The sequence below is a fragment of the Otolemur garnettii genome, unplaced genomic scaffold, assembly GCF_000181295.1.
Source record: "Otolemur garnettii isolate 467f Iridium unplaced genomic scaffold, OtoGar3 scaffold00016, whole genome shotgun sequence".
NCBI classification, from domain to species: Eukaryota; Metazoa; Chordata; class Mammalia; order Primates; family Galagidae; genus Otolemur; species Otolemur garnettii.
The window spans coordinates 25,633,186-25,655,574 of record NW_003852411.1 but is presented as its reverse complement, the minus strand read 5'-3'; the positions used below and the strand labels follow the sequence as shown (position 1 = coordinate 25,655,574).

At 48.7% G+C, this 22,389-nt stretch overlaps 1 protein-coding gene across 1 annotated transcript in view; it reads right to left on the bottom strand.

Annotated features, from left to right (window-relative positions):
* FAM78B (family with sequence similarity 78 member B) overlaps nt 1-22,389 on the bottom strand; it is an 86,629-nt gene extending 64,240 nt beyond the window's left edge. Inside the window, exon 1 of the mRNA XM_003785744.3 lies at nt 21,647-22,389. Within this exon, the coding sequence (XP_003785792.1) occupies nt 21,647-21,909 (263 nt within the window). The 5' untranslated portion in view covers nt 21,910-22,389. The remainder of the gene's footprint in view (nt 1-21,646) is intronic.

Below are 22,389 nucleotides of genomic sequence, written 5' to 3'. Positions count from 1 at the left end.
CTGGTGGACGACACAGGTCAGAGGTGCCCCAGGATCCCTATCCAGGACAGGTCAGGCCATCACAGGCTTGGCATTACTTAATAAGGAGTTTGAATTTTGTCTCGAAAGGTCAGGGGAATTTTAGGAGGCTTTTACATAGGAGGCAGTGACATGCTCAGCTTTATAGTGAGATAGCCACTCTGGCTGTGGTGTAGAGGACAGGTGGTGGAGGGGAAGAGTGTGGAGTCCGAGGGCAGAGAGGCCAGGCAGGAGGCTGCGGCAGAAATGCAGGTGGAAGCTGGTGATGCTTGCACTAAGGGAGTAGGTGGAGAGACGAGGACAGCTCTGAGAAAGACGAGGAGGTTCAATGGCAGGACCTGCATGTACGCAAATGCCACCACTCACAATAACAGGTGGAGCCCTCACCCCCATGCCAGACCTTGTGCTGGACGCTCTGTGTGAAGCATCTCATTTGGTTCTCGCTCAAACTCTGTGAGTTTCAATGTGTGTGTGTGTGGGGGGGGATTAGGATGGGGAAGGGATGGTTGCCCTAACAAGCTGAAGGGCAGATAAGACACAACGTGCTAACTCACGTTTGAGGAAAACGAAAAAGGAGGGTGATTTTATTAAAGAGTAAGTCATGAAGATGCAACCAAACCAGCTGACAAAAAGCACAAAAGAAACTCTGGACCCAAATTAACAGGTCCAGTAACCAGGCTTCCCAAGGGATGACGCGATCGGTGGGTGTCCACTTGTAATTACTCAGGAAACAAACACCGCCACTGAAAACCGCCCGGCAGTCTGTCATGTGTGCGCACATGCACACATATGTGTCTTCGTGGATCCGTCTCCGGCATTTGGATGGGAGAGAGCTGAGAGCAGAGGAGGGGTCTAGGCACGGTCTCATCCTCCTTATGAATGATCTTGATGTGGGTGTCACAGAAATGAAATCAACAGATGGCAATACATTTGTAGGAAGTGCAAGAGACAGATTTAAATCGAGAATCACAAGAACCCCTGAACTGCTTCTACGCAAGGCAGGCACACAAACGCTAAATATTTTTTAAAGGATTAGCTCAATTCTGATCTGCCTTCCTCAAAAGGTGGGAGGCAGGGATGGGGCGGAGGCGGCTGGCTGTCCTCATGATGGAGCAGGCAGAATCAGAGAGTAATGGCGTGGGTGGAGAGGGGAGCAGAGAGGTCCCCATTCATCTTCAGCTGCACTGGCACTTGACAGACAGGGAGTGGGTGGCTGTTTACCTCTCAAACCTCAGCTATTTTCTTCAGTAACAAGGTGTAAACTAACTTTCCTCAAGGCAAAATCTTCAGCTGCAAGGGCGGGGAAGCGCATCCCAGCATCACTGTAAGGTGCCCCCGAGGGAAGGAGAGGCTTGCTATTACTTAACGGGAGAAACCCCCTTTCTGTTCTTCACCTCCTCCCTGAGGCCGCTGTGTGAACTCATTCATCTTTCCATGAAAAAGGGAACCCCTCCTCTCACTTCGTGTCCAGGGAAGAGAGCAATTTGGGGTTTCTTTGGAAAAGCCAGAGGTGGGTGGGGTTGGGAGGACTCAACACCGCCACCCCCACTAGACTTACTTTCACTTCAAAGGCACTTGTCAGCCCCCAGTTCCTTGAATGTCAAACTGAGCCAGGAAAACAGGTGGGAGGACGGGGCAAATGCCCTCAAGTGGGGTTGAGTCTATTCTAGTCTCAGGGAAGGATGTGCCACCTGGATGGCCCTGGGACAAAAAAGCCGAACTCCTCTCTGACATTCACAGACTCAGGAGGCCCCAAACCGCAGGAACCACCTTCTCCACCACACACTCCCATCTCATCCATCAAAGTGGTTTCTGTTAAGTTCATGTTTGCAAGTAAGAGGTGCCTCCTAAGCATGGTACCAAGGCAAGGGTTTAGATTCTGGAAGTGCTTCCATGTGTCTCACTTCCCTGCCTGCACCTCACCTTCCCAGGTGCACCTGCATCTGCCTTCCAGAGCATCCTGCCTTCCCGAGCTTTCGAGGGAAAGCAAGCTTCTCAATGGGCAGAGGAGCGTGGAAGGGCCAGCACGGAACACGACACCCACTTGCCTCTGGCTTGCATGGATGAGGGGAAGGGATGAATCAAATGTTTCCCCAAATCCCCTCCCAGCCACTTAATGACTCTAAGACAGGCTACAGTGCGTTACCTTAATGAAGGCAGCAAAGTGTTCAGTCCTGGATCTGATGGATCTCTACATCATTACATACAAGCTCAAGTAAGACATGCTTTTGGCACCAAGTAGAGCCCGTCCATGCAAACTTTCCAAAAGAAAGGTGACTAACAATTTTTTCTCTTCCTTTTTTCATTTTCTGAGAGTGAGGATCTCACCCCATTGCCCAGGCTGGACTGCAGTGGCAAGATCATCACTCGCCACAACCTCGAACTCCTGGTCTCAAGTGGTCCTCCTGCCATAGCCTCTTGAGTAGCTAGGATGATAGGTGTGCACCACCATGCCTGGCTAATTTTTACATTTTTTGCAGACATGGGGTCTCACTCCGCTACCCATACTGGTCTCAAACTCCTGGCCTCAAAGTTTCCCAAAGTGCGGGGATTATAGGCGTGAGCCACTGTGCTCAGCCCTTTTCTTCTCAGCTGGCTGCACATTAAGCTGATGCTCCAGTTCAGAAGCTGGAGGCAAGCAGGATGGTGAAGTGGACAAATAGTGGGTGATGAGTCAAGAGATACTGTTTAGTCTTGTCTGTGCCTCTGGCCTTGGACAAGTCACATAACTTCTCCAGAGTCTCAGTTTGCTCCTCTGCAAAAGAGATTCTGGCTTCTCTGCTTCCCTCTCACAGCCACCGCCAGGAGCCAAAGAGATGCTGTGAACCAGAGCACTTTGTAAGCTTCTACCTGCATGAAGGATGGTTATTATTAACATTGTCTGGAAGGTCCAAAATCTTCCCTGAGGACAATTCAGGGAGATGCTCTAGGACTTTAATTTAATGGACTGATGTCTTATAGTTACTGCCACCACCATTTTGTTGAAGACTTTTGACCCCAAGGGACAATTTTCTATCCTTTTCACTCAGGGTTTTATAGCATCTGGGACCACAAAGCATTATGTTTGTTTAGGATACCGTCTGAGTCATTTTTTTCTACCTTGAATTAAAGTTACTGATCTTCATAGCTCCCTAGTGCCTAGCACGGTGCTTGATATAAAGCTGGTACTTGTTAAAATAAAGAATGAGAAGCTGCTTTCTAGCTAGTTAGGATGATGCAGTCCTGTTTACCAGTTTTAGGAGATTTCTATCACCTGTAACTGAGCTGCAAGCAATCCAAGGTCAGAGCTCTATTAAGCCAAGGACAAGCAGGGTCTGGGGCTTCCTATAAAGCTATTCACGTGATTCAGAAAAGGAAGGTTGTAAAAGAGAGTATATAATGGGTCAGGGGTGGCACGTGAAGGTCATGGTCAAAGTCGGAACTCAGAGGGCCAGTGGAACGGAACGGTCTAGTGAACAAATCATGGATAATGAGCCTTAGAGACCATCTCAGCCAACCTCTCTACAAAGGTAGAAACTTCCTCCTGAGCATCAGCATGCATTTCATTTTGGCTGGTAGGAGCTACCTGAGCTTCCTCTTTCGGAAGCTTTACGTCCTTCAGCTCCCTCATATTCAGTGCTCAGGCTCAGTTTACCACTTTGTGGTAACAGCTGGCAATCTGTTTGCATGTCTGAGCCCCTCATCACCAACCACACATACAAAGCCATCAGGATTCTAGGATTTCCTAGAAATCCTGAGTTGTAACCTAATCCCAGGGCTTTGAGTTCTGGGTCTGGTTCTCGCTGGGCTGGAGTTCAGGAGAGACTAAATCTAGCAGGAAACAATCAGCAAGAGACTCACCCCAGGGGAGGTGGCAAGAAAGAACAACGTTCATCTCAGTCAGACCATCAGTGGACACAGGGAAGGGAGACTTCATTAACACCAGGACAGGAAAGGCTGGTTGAGTGTGTGGTTAGCACAGCCAGAAAAGTCTTAGGGGCTGTTGAGGCTAACAGCCAACCTCTTGTACTAGAATGTTGCAGTTTCAGAGACGAAAAGCAGGTGCAGTGCCAGGATAATAATGCCTAGAAGGGAATCAGTGAGCAGGAGGCACAATGGCGTCCCCACATGGTTGCAGCCAGTTCTGGCCAGACCTTCTCTGGAAACAGATTCCAAAGGATAAATAAGTTAGACCCTATAAGGACACTTTAGGAACTGGCACAATCCTGCCTGGAGAAAGCAGGATGAAAAGGCAATCTGCGGTGCAGTCAAAAGTTCTTTATAGGTGGATCAGGTCTGCCCTGCTCTGGGTGGCCCTCCCTGGTAGGAAGATCCCAGTGGACCTGGCACAATGTCGAGCTGTAGGTGCTTAATAAACACCAGCTGTATAAAGGACTTTCACAAAGCCACAAGTTTTTCTTCATAATATGAAAAATTTCCTAGCATAATTCCTGGCACACACCAGACAGTCAACCAATATTTGCCAATTTTATTATTTGTTTACCCATTTAAAAATTTTTCAATAAAAACACAGTGCCTGCAATGCATCAGGCACTATTCTAAGCACTTTCTAAATATCAACTCATTTGACCTTCCTAACAACTTTATGAAGTGGGCATGACTATTGGGGGGGGGGTGTAGCAGAGGTACTAGGAGGTTAGTTGATCTTCCTGGAGTTACATAGCTGGCAAGCGGTGCAGGCAAGATTTGAACCTATGGACTAATGTTCTTAACCTTGCCTCCAGTCAAAGAGAAGTTAAGCACAGTGAGTACTTGGTGACTGTGGCTTCTGAAGCTCATGCTCTTTTCCACAGTGGAGCACCGTCCCTGCTAATCTAACACTCCAGCCCTAACAATAAATCTCCTACTCTTCATAGAGACCTATGTAGCGCCTCTGTGAACACAAGGTAAGATGAGGGGTCTAGTGAGCCGATAATTCCAGCTCTGACATTGTGTTTCAAAGAACACATTTTGGCTTGCAGATAAATCTTGAAATACCTCCCATATAGCCGTAGTGTGATAAAAGTGTTTGTGATAGTTTCGTCATAAGATATTCAAATTATTTGCTCTTCCTGATTTCTCAAGCCTAGCTTGGAATCTGAGAGTAATTTTTCTTTTTTAGGGGAAGCATCTGTTATGCAGAACGGGGGTCAGAAGCATAGAGGTGGAATTCTTTGAACCCAGTGTTAAGTTCTGATTCTAGCACTGTGAGGTTTGGGTGGGTTACATGGTCTTTCAAGAGCCTCAGTTTCTTTATGTGTGAAATAGAGGTACTATGAATCTGAATGAGCACTAAATGAGATATTATTTGTGTGAATGTCTAACATTTCATGTTCATCTTTGTGCCTATGAGGTGATGACTCAATGACTAAAATCTGTATTAGGAAAGGATTTACCCATCAGTCGAGCAGGTGGCAGGGATGCAGCTTAGTCTTCCAATGAGGACCAAGTGGAAATGAGAGAGGAGACAACTTATTCTGCCCCCGTGTGCCAGCAAGCCCAGGTGACAGTGGGGGCTCCGATCCTTTCCCCCTGATGCAACTGTCCAGTAGGTTAGGTTATTCCTATACACTGTCATCCCTTTATAGAGTCGGTTTCTCAGAGAAATGATGAGGGCTCTTAAAACCTAAATTCTCTGAATTTAAATGTTCTAAAAACAGACATTTTAAAATAAACTCCATCCTTTGAAGACCTCTTAGCTTCTTGTATGACCTTGGGCAATTCCTTTTACCTCTGTCTTCTGACCTATAAAATAAAGGAGTTGGACTGGGACCTCCAAGGTCTTTTCAGCTTCTATAGTTCTATCATTTGCTCTTTTTCTAGTATTGGTTACCTAAAGGGAGCAATCCATGTGGAATGGCATGGAGGGGGTGGCCACTTCCTAGCTGTGTAAACCTCCCAAATCAGTTCAGCTTACTGAGCCCTGGTTTTCTCTCTCATCACATGGAGAACAATAATATCATCTCCAGGAGTGAGCACGAGGTTCAGCGGAAGGAATTTCCAGGAAAGCACTTTTGTGAATGTTGGAGTTCTAGCCCAGCCTTTTGATATTGGATTCAAGATTAGTATGGCCCCCACCATACTGAGCTCTCCACCACATCCCAGAACTGCTCATCACAGGGAATCCCCACGTGTCACCTACACCCCTGGAGAGCAATGGCCTGCTCAGTGCAGGGTGACACTAGGTATGCGTGCCTTCACGAGGGTCCCTGGTTGCACCTTCCAAATGGCAGATGCCTTGCCTCCTGGTCCCCCTTACCCCTCCCCTCTCTCTGCTGGTCCTTCCCAGAGCCATCTGGAAGAGATGGAAGCAGACAAGCTTACTGTCTGCCAGAAGCCAAATGCCAGAGCAAAACAAGCCTCAGGGGTTAAGGCCAGGAACAGGTGCGGGGAGACCTGGAGCCAGCGACTTCTGACTCTCTGATGCTGCAGAGGGTACTGAGGATGGCTTTGCTTTTGGGGGGCTAAGGCATCTTAGGAATGCAACTTTCTCTCCAATAGAAAATTCTGGCTTGTCAAAGCAGACTTGGGCCCTGCAGTGTGCACAGGTGGTGGCAAATGCCATAGTCATTCAGCAGAGTCCCTTACAACACCTCAGAGAAATGGTCTGTGAGGCAGTGTATGCCCCAGATGGTTGTGCCCAGAACCCAGTGGGGTGACTTGCTGGACTCTTATCCTTGGCCTTAGACCTAAATCCTCACAGTGCTGTGGCTCCTCTCTTCACCTCTAACAGTGGAGTGCTAAGAAATTTCAGTTCTTTTTATCAAAGAGCCTTGCCTAGACAGGCAGCTTGCTTTGAAAGACATTCATCCAAACCAGAAAAAGTAGCCATTAAAAGCTTACTTTTGTCTATCACTGAGGAACAGAGGAATCTAGCAAACAAATCATAATAGATGAAACATCTTAGAAAATCCCTCCATTCCAAATTTCTTGAGTGCATGGTTGAGTTGGCAAAATAAATTCCTAGGAGTCAAACAGAAAGAAGAAACCAAAAACTTAAGAGATAAGCAGGCTTAGCTTCAAAATGAAAAAAGCAGAAATTGAAAGAACTGCAAAAGGAGTCACGAACACACTAGCATAGACAGATTTCAACAGACTGTCTCAAAAATTGATAGATCATAGAGATAAAAATCACCGAGAATATAGAACATTTGTACAACCGAATTAGCAAGCTTTATCTTTTGAACATAAGAAATACACATTCTTGGCTAGGCATGGTGGCTCACACCTGTAATCCCAGCAGCGCTTTGGGAAGGCAGGAGGACCACTTGAGGCCAGGAGTTTGAGGCCAGCTAGGCAGTGTGGTGAGACCCTGTAACTGCAAAAAAACAAAACATTATCTGGGCATGGTGGTGTTCCTATAGTCTCATCTCTTTGGGAGGCTGAAGCAGGAGGATCCCTTAAGCTCAGAAGTTCAACTCCCTTAATCACAGTTGAAAGGACTTTCAAAAAAGGAATTGTCACATATTCAGGCCAGGAGTTGGACCCAGAAGGAGGCTGAGTGCTAAAGGCCATGGCACAGATTCAGTGCTAATGGGCCCCTTCCTTCTACAGAATGGGCCCCTTCCTTCTACAGGGCTACAAGGTCCTCAGAGTTGAATGGAAGATCGCTGGGAGCTATGCTCGTGCCACTGCACTCCAGCTTGGGTGACAGAGTGAGAGACTCAGTCTTTAAAAACAACCAAAAATACCCACAAAAATCAGAAATGTTAAAAAGTTAGATGGATAGTATAACCCCAAACTGGGATCTGGATCCGGTTACGGATGTTGACATTGGCTAAGGGGCTAGCTATTGGGTCGTACAGGATGGCATCAGAGCAGAAGCTAAATACGAGAAACAAAACCAGGCTCTACAGGTGTAACAGCTCAGGTATCTGGTGCTAACCTGTACATTCATTGGTCTCTGCTCTTCAAACGTCCCAATGAGGACAGCCTGAGTGTCTCACCCACTTTGCCTCTGGTTATTTTGCTTCAGTTTAACCAGGGGCATTTCTGATGAACATTTTTTCAATGTCTTTGCCTTTGGGGGATGGCATGAAACCATTCCAAGGTGTTTTTCCTCTTTTTGGAAAGCCGTAAGCACAGGGGCATAATTCTAGATTCTAATTCTGACAACCAGGCATTTCAGGAAGTATCAGATGCTGAAGGTAAATCTTGAAAAAACCCGTTAGCATCTAATGTCCCTCTCAGTATGAAGAGCTACACACGCCTACATTCTGATTCTGATCCAGAACAGCCTGATCTTTCTGACTAGGAGGTAACAGCATATCCACTTGTGAGGGTACCTGGGCTCGGACTCCCTGTTCTTGAGTCTGAAGTTGTTGATAAAAACTGAGGAAACTGTAGCCCTTTAAAAGTGGAGAAGAAACCATGCCAGGCTTCAAGTATTCACAAACAGTTCCCAATAGGGAATGTATCTGCTTCAACTGCTAGATCCACTCAACTATTCAACCATTTGGCTAAAGAGAATGAGCTGCTTGATGAAAAAGTAGCTAGGCACAGATCCCAAAGTGAAAGGTCAACAGATAGGGTTTCCACAAAGACTGTCATGTAAATAGATGCTATTCTCCGTTCCATTCAACTCTGAGGACCTTATAGCCCTGTAGAAGGAAGGGGCCCATTAGCAATGAATCTGCACCATGACCCTTAGCACTCAACCTTCTTCTGGGTCCAACTCCTGGCTTGATGATGTGACAGTTCCTTCTTGGAAAGTCCTTTCAACTGTGATTAAGCAACTCCACAGGTACCCAGATGGTGTACATTCTCTGTGGGATTCACGTTCTAAAAAGACAACCTCTCTCAGAGACATCGCAGAAGCCCAGGCACCAGTGTAGGAGGAGGCCTCCCTTGGCTATGAGAAAGTCACTTCGGGGTTCCTACCTCCTCTCCTCTCTTTTCTCTCTAGAACCTCTTAGCTAAGACCATTCAGCTCCGCTACCCACTGGACACATGGTCTCAGGGAGCTATGCAGCACAGAAGATTGGTGGTGGCTGTTCTTGGTACCAGGGACAGGGAAGAGAGCAGTTGCCAGCCTTACCTGGGCTTCCCTGCTCCACATGGGCACAAAGGGCAGGACGAAAGGTCAAGAGTTTGTCCAGCTTTGTGGTGCTGGAACTAGGCCCCCCAGCCTTCCCTATCTGCACCCTACCAATTGTCATCTTAGGGTCTACCCTTGACATCTAGGTCTCTCTGATCTTTCCAATGGTTACCGAGATGACCAGGGAAATAACTCATGCTCTTAAACTTCCTTAATGTTCTCTCTCTTTGCTCTGGCTTTGCTGTGAATGGACTGGGCCAGGGTGCTTGCTGAATTAATTTCCCCTTTCTCTACATCCTTGCTGGATTCCAAGCCCCACCTGCTCTGGGGAAATCCTTAATACTCTGGTCTCAGAGCGTTCCCAGTTTCCTCGCCAGACAACTAGAATTCTGGCTTGGTTGTCCCTTTGAGTCACATGTAATTTCTTTATGAAGATCATCCCTAGCTTTTGAAAACCCTCTCATGAGATGAAAGCAGCAGCCATCCGGGTATGGAGAGAACACTGGGGACACAGTGGCTCACAGGCTCCAGGAGCAGAGGGGTGATTTTGCTACTGGGGGCAGGACAGTGTCGCTCCTTAGCTGTGGTTCACTCCATATCAGTCTCTCCAGCATAAGAGGGAGAGGGTGAGCCCAAGACAGAGTCAGAAGTGAGATGATCCAGGAGAACAGGGGTCTGGGGACAGGCATATGGCTAAAACCTTGTGAAAAAGTGACTGGCCTAAGATAAGCAGAGGGTCAGAACCTAGACAGGCAGACAGTACAACGGACACAGACAGCACCAGCACTCACTCACAGTAAGACAGGCAGGAGCTCAGCAACAAATACTGAAGAATCAGGCAGCAGTGTCAGGCAGGCCCTGAGAATTTGAGACCTGAACAGGCTATACTAGGGAGGTGGGACAAGAGTGCGGGGTCCAAGCAGCCCAGCAGACTTGAGCATGCCTCCTCCTCCAGAGAGATCTCATGAAAGGCAGGAGCCAGGTCCCAGTACAACTTTTGAGCAGGAAGGCCAGGCTGGAACTGGACTACATAGGGAGGAGGTGGACTACCTGACATAGCCTTGGATTTCCAGAATCTCCCTGAGAGGCAGCCTGCAATGGTACAAAGATGGCAGCTCTGGGGTTGGCCAGGCAGGCAGTGGTGACAGGCTGCTCTGAGGTGCACACTCATGCCCTCTGCAATCCTTCAATCCTTCCTCTGTACCCGGCCTAGACCCCAACAAGAGCAATGTAAAAGGTGGGCTGGACTGCTCTCTCCTGCTCTTCCCACCCCCACCTCCTTTAGAGTTAGCAGACACGGCACATTCAGACCATGTCCCATGCTAAAATGCCTCAACAAAACAAAGCAACAACAAAAAAAGAATAGAGTGAAACCCAATGAAAAGCCACAACACAGAGAGTCTCCAGGCTGCTAGGATATCCCTCTCAGACTTCCCCCATCTGTTCTGCTCCACGGGGGCCTCCCAGCTGAGCCCTGCTGTCAGGGGAAGGCCTCTGGCCCCCTCACAATCTGTCATCTCTGACACTGCTTGGATCTTGTTTCTTCTGAAGCTGCCAGAAGCCATGAAGATACCTTGCCTGTCTGGGCAGGGGGCCAGGAGGCCCATGCATGCCATCAGTACCTGGCCCAGCATTGGGGTGGAGACCAAGGGGCGGAGAAAATGCGTCCTGGGTTGATGGGAATCTGGGCTGAAATCAATTTTCCCATACTTCCCTCCTCCCTTGGGCTGTCAAGCCCTCCCATCTCCTGCCATCTGTGATGAGTGTCTCTTGGGAGACCCTCTCCTTTCTTGCTTGCTAATCAATGCAACGTGGACACTGAAAATAGGCTGGTCGCTCTGCTCCTGGCAATTGTTTAGGCATCCCATGGGTTGACTTGAGTTCCTCGCTATGCTGCTAAAGAAGGGGCTTGTCCTGCACCCTGCACCACTTCCTCTTTCGTGCAGATGGCCATCTCTGCTTGAAGGTCTGGACCCTCAGCAAACAAGGTGTGGTAGGGAGCAATGATGAAAAATAGGACGTGGTGACCACTGATTGCTGCTCTACGGACTAGGTGTCTCCTCTAGCCTTGACTCATAGAGAAAAGGCCCATGGGTCTGAGTCCTGGTCCTCCTCTCTCTGGCCTGTAGCACTGCCCCTCTCTGGGTTTCCACAGCCCCATCTGTAAAAGGAGCAGTCAGGCTAGATGATTTCCGGCCCTGTCCTAACTACTGACCTAGCACTTGCATTTTTCTGGTTATTTCTCTATTGTTTTAACCTAATCCTGCTGTGACTGGTGGCTGGTGGCAGTCACTTGCAAGGTAGCTGGAAGGGGAAAAAGTACTGGGAGGGTCCCACTGGTCTGATCCCAAGACCCTGATCTCATCAGCTGAGTGAACCATGCAACAGCTCAGTCTGTGCTTGTTAACCAATTGGCAGCGATCTGGTTTCTAAATCTGGCCCTGTCGCTAATTAGCTGGGTAATGCTGGGCAGGTCACCCAGCCTCTTCAGGCCCCAGTTTTGGCACCTCTAATATGAGGGTGTAATGGTGGTACCTACTTCACGGACAGTGCAAACAAGGCACTCAGCACTAGTTAAGAGTTCAACAAAGAGTTGTCATCATTGCTATTGTCATTAAGTTGAGGACACTGCCTATGATTTCATGGGAAGACAGACAATAGGCGGAAATCTACCCACCACTCAAAGTGTACAGACGTCCCAGCAAAAGATAGACTCCTTGGGCCCAAAGATGAAGAAAATACCTTTGAAGAAGTCTGGGGTTTAGTTTTGTGGCACACATTTCTCCTCCTCCCTAAAGAAGGTGAAGGTGATTCATGGAAGTTTGAAGTCGATTTTTAAACAGTTCAATCATTTCTAAAGACTTGTTCTTGAATGGGTTTGCCCAGCTCAGGCGTGAAGGCTGCCATTTTGGAATGCAGCAGGTCAGCTGTTGGGAGGAGGATGGAGGAGAAGGTAAGATCCTCCTCTGATAGAATGAGTACCTCTGATTCCCTTCAAACCTCTCCCTCCCTACATGTCCCAGCTCCAGACCCCTCATCCAATGCCTCAATGCCTAGGGCAAAGGAACAGCTAATTTGCCTGTTTTTGGCAGCTTGAAGACTTGCCAAAGCCTGTCCCTGCCGCCAACCATACCCCAGGAGCCCCAGCTTGCCTGCACTGCCTGCCCCTCCAGGATGCCGCAGATACTGGGGACAGAGGAAGCCCATTTACTGCTTCCCAACAGCCATGCCTCTGGCAGCTTCTGAGAGCCTCAGCCTGACACAAGATAAGAACCAGCTCTGAAAGGTAAGGGCCCAGGAGTGTGAGTCAGAGGCTTTCCCAAGCAGGCCCAACACAGCAACCCCACTGATACACCATTAGGTGGCATATCCCCTTATTTATTTTGTCTTAATCTGACAGACTGAAAAATGAGTCTTTGTTTGTTGGGTAAATTCATATGGTCCAGTCTTCCCTCTCTTGTCGTCAGAGGCCATAAATGATACCCCTAAAAGTGCCCACATGCTGGCTGACCCAGAGATACCCAATGCACACCCTCTCTCCCATCCCTTTGTGGCTGACCATGAATTTGGCACAGGAAGTCCCTGGGGCAGGATGTGGGAGGCCTGGGCACCGGCCGGATTCTACTGTGCCTGCCAGCATGACCTTGAGCACATTACTTAATCTCTTCCGGCTTCAGTTTGCTTATCTAAAATAGGAAAACTGTCACCCTAAATAGTATAATATTTTGTGATTACTGCAAGCTTAATTATGTGAGGTCCCCTTACAAAGAGACAAAACTGTAAAAGGGACTTGGAAAGAATAAAGTGTATTAAAAATATTGGTGGACATAAATATTTCAGGTGTTGGTTTCTTCTGTCCACCTGATTGTCCTGAGCACAGACAGCACACAGGCTCTCCCAATGCCCTGCCCTCCAGTCCTGGGCTGGGGCCAACTACAGGTCCTTCCCTGAGCTCAGGGGATACTGTCATCAAAGGAGTGCTGGGGGCGAGCAGGCAGTCCCCGCAGCGATGTGACTAAGCTGCAGGCATCATGCTCAGGGATCAGGAACAGCTGGGGTCCTAGATGCTGCCCAGTCTATAGCTCAGAGCAAAGGTGGGAGGGTGACTTCTGGGTGGGACAAGGGGGGGTCTCCATTGTCCTTCTGAGTATGAGCAGAAAGCAAGCCTGGCCCCAGAGGTATAGAGCAAACATTTTTCCTCCCTTCCAGCTGTATGTGGTGAGTCATATCTCCAGAGTCTGAATGCTTCTCTGCCCAGGGAAGCCGCAGGGCACAGCCCTAACCTCCCTGTTCCTGAAGAAGGACCTAGAGCAGTGATTTCAGCCATGGCACACCGGTGTGTCATGAAAGGAGCTTAGGTGTGCCTTGAAAATTTTTAAAGATCATTAATTATTTTCAAAAGAAATTCAAAGCACTGTATAGTTTTTTTTTGGGAGGGGTTACTTTTTTTGATCAACAGAATTTAAATGTGCTGTGGAAGTTTAACTACAGGTTCAAGTGCCCCGTGAGATGAAAAAAGTTGAAACAACAGACATGCTCTTCGATAATAAAAATAGCAGGGGACAGCACATTACAGTTTGGAGAGCCCTTTCCCATTTCTCCTCTCACTCAATTTCTTACCTCTGTGAAGGAGATAGGAAAGATCTTCTTATTGTCCATTTACGTCCAGGCAAACTAAACACTGAATTGTTAAGGCCACATAGCTGGCTCGGGAACCCAGGTCTTCTGACTCAAACCCCTGTGCTGGGAGCCAGCAGCTATATCTTCAACCAGCACAGTGACCAGTTCCAACTGGCTTGTAGCCCAGAACTTAATGAGGGAGCAGGGTCTACACAGCTGACACGATAGCCTGAGGGGCCTCGATAAAAGGAATAATATGGAAATTCCTGGGAGCCAATGTATGGCCAATGAACTGATGATGGAGCCAGGGGTCCCTCAAAGTGCTGAAAGGGACTTCTCTTTCTCCTCCTCTTCCTTTTTCTTCACCCAAACAGTCATTGTCTGGAGAGTGTGAGGGAGGAACAGAGCCACAAAAGCAGTGCCTGGGTGGTCTGGGCACTGTGTGCTGGGCCCAGAGGTGCCCCTTAGGGCTGACACGTGGCCTACTGGAGAGATCCTGGAGGTGTAGCCCAGACCAGCTATCTTGTGGCACCTGCTAGCTGAGGGAGGTACTCCTGCTCCCGGGGAATGAGCTCCAAAGCAGGAATGGAGGCTGTTCCCTGCTATCTTTGCTCCTGGCCTTGCACAAAGATGCAGGTTTTATAGCTAATCAGTCATACCTTCCTGTGGGGAATTCAAAGAGGTCACACAGGGGATCTCGGAGCAACTTAATTGCCAAAGGAATGAGGAAATAGACAATCTGAAAAGGAGCAATAAAGCTAGGTCCATTGCTATTATTACTCTGCAGAGCAGGTTCAGAGAGCCTCCCTCCCGAGAGGTAAGACAGTCTATCAGAAACAGAGTAGTCAGAGGACACGGGCTTGACTCCTGGCTCCAAGACTTGGTGGTCATGAAGCCCTGGGCTAGATACTCAGCCTCCCTGAACTCAGAGTAGGAGAAAGTCCCCCAGTGAGGTCACGTATAGAAGACACCCGGCATGGTACTGGGCACAGAGGTTCTGAATATGTGCCATGTTATTCTTCTCTGCTTCTTCCTTCCCAAGGACAACCTCGCAGACTGGACAGGCTTCCCTTCAGGCAACTCACACCCCTCTTTTCTGAAGCCTGTAACAAAAGCAGCAACTCTGGAACTATCCTTAAATACTACATGGATTTGGATTAGTGAGAATGAGAGGCAACTAGTCCCTGATTTCACCTGTGTGGAGGTCGAACCCACACTGCAGGTCTCTTGGTTGGCTATTGGTGTGCAGGCTCCCACCCCTCCTGGCACCCCAAGGGCTCTGTCTCTCTGGGGGTTCGCCAGAATGCTCTGCTACTAATGTCCTGTTATTTCTCTTTGCAAAAGAGTCCATGTTAACTAACTTATACAGTATAGCCATGTCTTGTGACCTTAGTGTTCACACAACATCAGGAATGTGGCCCCTCCATTATCTGTGACAACTTTTCTTATTAGGGACCAACATGGCCAAAGGAAGGAGGAGGCTGGGAAGAAGGAAGCTATAGAACCACCTCCACCTGGGGCCTTTGGGCAGCCTTAGACCTCCCCACAAGAAGTCCTGAAAGAAAAACCTGTGTGCAGGATTACAGCAGCCATCACCACTAGCCTTTGGGTGCCAGTATGGAGGGCTGATTGGTTCCCACCGCACGTCAAGCTATGGCAGTACACAGGAAGCCAGGACACAGAAGACATGGCTGATGGTCCCAGTGTGGCCACTTACTACATGTATGGCTCTAGGCAAGTCACTGAACCCCGAGCCTGTCGCCTCATCAGTGAGATTGGCGTGATTAGAGCACCTAGCTCCCGTGGTGGCTAGGAGGCTCACATGAGATCAGAGTGCAGCACAAATGACAGAGAAAGGGGCTATTTGGGACCTTCCATCCTACACTACATTTTGCATTTCCTTATCAACTGTCAGTTTTCATCCTTAACCTGGAAGGTAAGGCCTCTGCAGACCTGGCCCCACAGATGGCATTTGCTTCTGCTGTATGGGGAAGGTCACTGGCACCCGGCAGTCCACTGCCCCCGCAGCTCATCTCTGTCCCTGCTTTCCACAATCATCCAGCAGATTAGCGTCCCATGCTACACAAGCTACATTTGTTAGCTCCCTGTTGTCTCTCCCCTTCTACTTCTTTCCCTAATCATTTGTTTCCTCCCCTATCTCTCCAGCCCCCCTCCAGCTCTAGAGTTGTGCTTTATCTCCAGTGAGCTTAATGCTTCCCTGATAATACTGGTTAATCCTCTGCTGCTCCTCTTTTGCAGAGATGGAGGAGATTACAGGCAAAGGGTTAGGCCATCTCCTCTTCAAGGGCATTCAGGACTTAATAAAGGAATTGGATCCTGCTTTCCCATCTGATGCTGTAGACTGGAGTCTCCGTGTTTTGAGGAGTGGCTCTGGCTACCCTCCTGATGGATGCAATGGGAACGGGGGATGGGTACTGACTAGTTAAAGGGCCTAGAGATTCATCAGGCTCCCTGGACCAGGTGATCTGGTCCTCAAAAGCAAAATGCCCGAAGGACATATCTCTATGACCAGTGAGGACTACAGTTAAAGTCACACTGGACATGCAGCAGCATGTAGCTGGTAACAAAGAGGGGGGGCTCTAGTTCAGGGAAAATGACACTAGTGAGCAAGGTCTTTGAACCATTTCCTCCCCAAGTCCTGGGACTCAGCAGTTAGTGGTTCCTACATTATGTCTCCTGGGCACACACCCAAGGCCACTTCATAGTGGGCAGGTGTGTAGGGGATGTGACAACGAGGCCTCAGTGTTTGCTGAACACTACTCACGGCATACCGAACACTGCAAGGAGAGAAGTGACAGACAAAGGCCCTGTGCTAAGGACAGGACAAAACGACACATAAGCACAGTGGAGCTAAACCATCTGTATTAGTGCTAAGCAACTCTGCTGGACCTTGTAAGAGTTCAAGAGCTTTGTGAGGTTAGGCTTTGGTTTAATATGAAAAGCTAATTGTGAAGAGACATAATTTGTAAAGAGGATACAGACTATTTGAGGTCAGAAAAAATGGCTTGTTTATTTTGTAAAAAATGTTTATTTGAACATCTGCTATGGGCCCAACAGCGTTCATAGAGAACTGAATGAATACAGCATCTGCTTTCGTGAATTTATATTCTTGAAATAATATAATTGTTTATATTAATATAAACAATTATATTTTACTAACTGCAATAAATACAAGAACAGGGAGATGAGAAAGAGAGGAACAGGAGGATCCTAATACACATTATGAAATCAGGGTGGCCCCTCAGGGGAGGTCATGGAGGAGTAGGGATTAGCTAGAATAGGGTAGGTCGGAAAAGTATTTCAGACAAAGAGCAGCATATGGAAAAGTTCTGAGTTGGGATGAAGTTGGTTCCTTTGAAAAGCTGGAAGAAGGCTGGCATGGCTTAAGAATAGAAACTCAGAGAGTGGGAAGAGATTTTTGAATTGTTCCTAACTGCAATAGAAAGTTTTAAGCATGTACATTTTTAATAAATCACTCTGGCTGCTGTGGGGGAAACAGACTAGAGGGAAGTGGCAAACGTACTGAGACAGTTTCTGCAAGGGCAGGTGACAACTCATGGTCACATATCCTAAGACCACAGTAGTGGACAGTGTGGAGTCTGGATTACAGATAAACCTTAGAGATGGGATCAGTAGGATTTTATGATGAACTGGATGCATGGGGAAATATCTAGGGTGACCCACAAATGTGTTAGCTAGAGCAACTCAGGGAGTAAGGTGTTATTTACTAAGACAGAGAAACATGGCAGAGGTGTAGATTTGGGGTCAGGTATAGATAACTCAAGCTTGAGACGGCTTCAGACAGCTACGTGGAATTGGTTCTATGTCACAGAGAGCATCTCCTGCCACTGGAACAGATGAAATTACCCAGGGGAAGTACAGAATGGGAAGAAAAATGTCTTGATAAACTGTGCTTTGAAGTAAGAGAGACAGAAAGAGAAACATCTGGAAAAAATAGATGGGAGTGAGCCAGAGGACTATGCAGAATATTGTTGAAAAGGTGAGAATCTCTCAAAAGTGTCTGCTAAATTCGGCAACATGGAAATCACAGACAAACTTAGCGAGGGCAGTTTCAGAATGAGTAGAAACCAGCTTGGATGGAACAAAACAGGCAACAGGTGGGTGTGTAGAGTCAAATCCTCAGTGACCTTGGTTCTTTAGGAGAAACAGAAAGACAAGCAGGAGGGAGTTTTCCTGAAGGAAAAGAGTGAGTTATAACCTCCTAAAGCCTCACCAAGGCCAAACTTTTCCAAATGGGCAGCTGAGATGGTTCCCATACTATCATCCCTAGGCTGAGCACGGAGCTTTCCCGTACAGCTCTACAAGACAATGCACAAGAACTTAAGAGAGTATGGGAAGGGCCTTTAGCTAAGTACCAGCTTTCCCCGACTTTTGTTTTACCTCATTCATCCTTGGCACAAGAGCCCCATTCCTATTCAAACCTCACTCAGGAAACTTCCTGGGTATGATGTTCCAACATTTAAAACTGTTCAATCATGAAAGTCTTCTGCCTCTATTGGAAAGCTCCTATATACCCAAAAGGTATGAAGGAGGTACTGAGAGCATCCTGACACCTCTGCCTGGTCAATCAGATCTAATGTTAACCTTCTCTTTTCTAGACTACGTTATCCCAGGCCTACCTAACAGACCCCAAGCTACCTTTCAGACCTCATCTCCTACTGCTATCCTTTTTTTTTTTTCCTGCAGTTTTTGGCTGAAGCTGGGTTTGAACCTGGCACCTCCAGTATATGGGGCCGGTGCCCACTCCTTTGAGCCACAGGCGCTGCCCTGCTCTCCTTCTTGAATACTCCACTCCAGCCTATGTGCCCTTAAAATATATTTTCCTACTTCCATACATTTTCTGTTTTTCCTCTTAGGAATTAGTCTGTCCTATTTGCTGAATGCTATTAATCCCTAAGAGTCCAGCTTTCGTCCATTCATCTCTAGAAAACCCTGACTGGTCACCCAGCTGTCTCTCAGGCATTTCTCCTATCCTGCTGGGGAGCACTGGTTTTTCTCTGCACATGTCCACAGCTGTCCCACAATGAGGAGTGGTGGGATTGCCTGCATATTCCCTTGGTGGTGCCTACACATCAGAGGCACTTTGGTAAATATTTGTTTATTGATAGGTTGACTGGGAAAAGTCAGGGGCCCTTCCTCCCAGAAGGATGATGACTTGGGACAGTCTGTTCAAGGCTACATTAGCAGGATTTACTAGGACCAAGTGAGAAATAAATAGGTGTCACAAGTACCCACCAGCCTGTGTTTTACGACATCACCTGAGGAAGTACTGAATTCAAGTCACCGAGTTCAAGTTCAAACTCAGCTCTGGCCATCATGAGTATCAACTATTTCAAATGCTCTTTTAGAAGCTTGTCCTTTCTTGGAAATATTTAAAATTTAAACCACAAAAGCTCATGTTTCCTTTTAATCCTATAGATAGAGGTGTCTTGCCATTTTAAGTTATGGATTTGCTCTGGCACAGCCCTTTTTAAGATATTGAAAAGGCAGCTTTCAAACCCAAACTCTTTGCCATCTCCTGGTTCATATGATAGAACACACGGCACATGGGTGAAGATTCATCCTCCAGTACTTTCCCACCAGATGTGCTGGCTGAAGTAGGCATAATAACTAATGGACTGCAGCGACCTTCTTGCAGTATGAGTTCCCATCGAAAAGTTTACACTGGCAAAGTTTTCGGGGAGTAAACACGTGTGGAAATTGATTTAATTGAATCTGGGCTCCAAAGTGGCCTTAAACGTATAGCAATTATTGCAAACATGCAGAGACAGGTGGACTCTGGACACAGATCTGTAACAATATGCTTCATGATTTCTTGAAGACTATTTTTGCTCCCCTACATCAACATCATGAAAGTCTATGGCAGTTTTAAAAATAAAATCTCTTTCCAAATACCAGATGCAAGGATTCAGTGGGGGAGGGTCAGAAATACTGTTGCTGGTCCATGCTCATTAGTTTGTCCCAAGAGGGCACGCCCTCCTATAGATTTCAGCAAGTTCAACTACCAAGGCTGTTTCTATCACAACTCAACTTCTGCCGCGGTAAAGTACACTTTAAACTTTATAAAAAGAATTATTATATTATTTTATATATAGTTGCTTTTGATTTACTGACTTACAAGAGACTTGGCAACAGAAAGAGAGAGCCCCACGGTGCAGTGACACTTAGTGTGACTGCTCTTTTGGGGCCCCCAAACTTCAGGGAAAGTAGTTACTGTCCTCCAGCAACATCACCCACTGTCATCGGAATGAGGCAGGGACTGAGAGGGAAGCCCCTGCCCTGTCTGTGGCTTCCTCTGACATACCCCCAAAATAATGGTTTTAATTAAAAAGTTCTCAGAGACACATGTTCAGAAATAATCATTTTTTTGAGGGCGTGTCTGTTTAAATGGCATGATTTACCCAAAATAATCATCTCCCACTTTTCACATCTAGCTGTCTTCCAGAAAGAGGAGAACACGGTGTCCCACGGCATATTGGAAATTGGGTCTCACATTTCTTCACTAGGAATTAGCTTTCTTCAACACCAAGCTTTTATGCTTAAAGAGAAAAGTGCAAAGTCTTCGGGAGGAAAAAAGAGACAAAACGACCTGTCAAAATTTCTTTTAGCGCCTATGACTAGTGTTAACTTATATGCTCTGGGAGTGCAATAAAAAGCCTGCAAACTGCTGCTAAAAAGATAGTTTGACCTTTTAAAATGGAAACTCCCCCACCCCATATCCATATTAAATAGGTGAACCTTGGGAGTTGTAGAGTTTTAGATTAATAAACGAAATGAGGTTGAATTGCCAGAAAAAGGGTTTCCCTATAGGCTGCAGGATAATTAGGGTGTTCCAGACCTACATTGTAATAGCAGGTAGAATGCAGGCCCCAAACCTTTTAGCCATTTCAGTTGCTAACTGTTCAGAGTCTTGTTCTGAAAGGAAGCGGGCAGGGAGTTAAGAAAATTTAGCAAATATAAGTCCTGGATGCCACCGCCAGCAGACTGCGGTTGGAGGGGTAGGCTGTCGGCCCCTGGTGGCGGAGAAACCGTGGCGATCGGGGTTTTCACCGCCGCCGCCAGGCGCGCACCAACCGGCGCTGCTGAAAGAAGTTGGAGAGCTCCCAGCTTGCCGGCAAGATTCGGCGGTGGGCGCTGGGGAATCCCTTCCAGCGCCGCAATTAGCAAACTTTTGAGAAGTAAAGACCCTAGGCAGATAAAAGACGCATCTTTTCCTCAAGCATAAGAAACACCCCATGCCGCGGCAGCTGGAGACTGTTCGCACAAGGCCAACCGCCCTGCTTGGCCAGGACGCGCCCGGTGCCTTCCGGCTACCTACTAGAACTGGTCCAGGGGGCGCCGGGCCAGAGAGGGAGCTCTGCCGGCTTAGCGGCTCCAGACAGAAACGTCTCTGGGCTCCCTGGCCTGGGAGACAAGGGCTCGAATTCAACAGTCGAGGGGGCAAGGGCAGAACCACCAACTCCTCCTCAGACGCCTGGGACCCTCTTTTCCAAACCTGTTCTGGTTTCTCCAAAGGACGCGCGGCACAGCCCATGCGCCCCCGACACTCCACTCCACTCCTCTACAATTGCCCCCAAACTCTTCCCTGAGAGCCACATAAAGCATAGACGGCGCCCTGAAACTCCTGGGGCACTCGCCAGCCACCCCCATCTCCGCCTCTCAAACCCTTCTAGTCGCGTTCTTTCCGCCCCGCACCGTTCTCCTCGCGTTTCTGGGGAGTCAGAAGCAAACCACGAGAAAATGCCTTCACGAGGAGCCTCCCTACACCCGCCCAGTCACTGAAACAAAAGCGTAGGGAGGAGGGAGGTGGGAGAAGAGGCGGGAGGAAGGTTTAGAAAGAAGCTGGGGACAGCGGTAAGGAAGAACTGGGGTGGGGGGTGGCGGTGACAGGGTGAAGAGCAGAGAAGGGGGCCCGGACCCCGCTCCGGCGCCGCGCCGCAGGTCGCTTACATGCCCAGGTCGCTGTAGGTGTTGAAGAACTCCATCTGGTTGCACGCCTGGATCCAGCCGACCACCCAGGTCTCGTGGCGGGGAATGGGGGGCATGACCACGCGGGCTGAGGCTTTGAAGTAGGGGGTCTTGTAGCGCAGGACGATGGGCGAGGTCTCCTCGATGCGCGTGGGGCACTGGTCGATGGTGGCGCACACATCGTACACCACGATGTTCTCGCGCCGGATCCGCGCCTTGCAGGTGATGCTTTGGATACAGCCCATCCTGCCGCCCGGCGCCGGCGCGGCGCGGCGTGGGGCAGCGCGGGGGCCCGCGCGGGCAGCCGGGGGCGCCCGTCACGCCGGCATGGCTACGCGACGCTCGCTCTCGGTCCGGCTCAGCTCGCGCCTAGGAGCGGGGAGTCGCTGCTGGGCATCCTTGGGGAAGCCCCCTCCTCTTGCCGCTGCGCGGGGTCCCCGCTGCCCCGACGCCCGCTCACGCCCGCCCCTAGCTCCGGCAGGGCGCACGGAGTGTGCGTTCCTAGGAGGCGACGGGTGCCCTCGCCGGTTCCAGCGCCCAGGCGGAGGGCAGGGAGAGGAGCAGCGCTGTGAGGAGTGGTGCCCACCCCGGGCCGGAGCCCCCCGCCCCTCGCCAGAGAGGAGGAGGCGGCACCGGCAGCGGCGGCGGCATGGAGCCGGGGGAGGGCGGCGGCAGCAGCGCCCGGTCTATCTGCCTTCGCGGCGGCAGCAGCAGCAGCCGCCGCC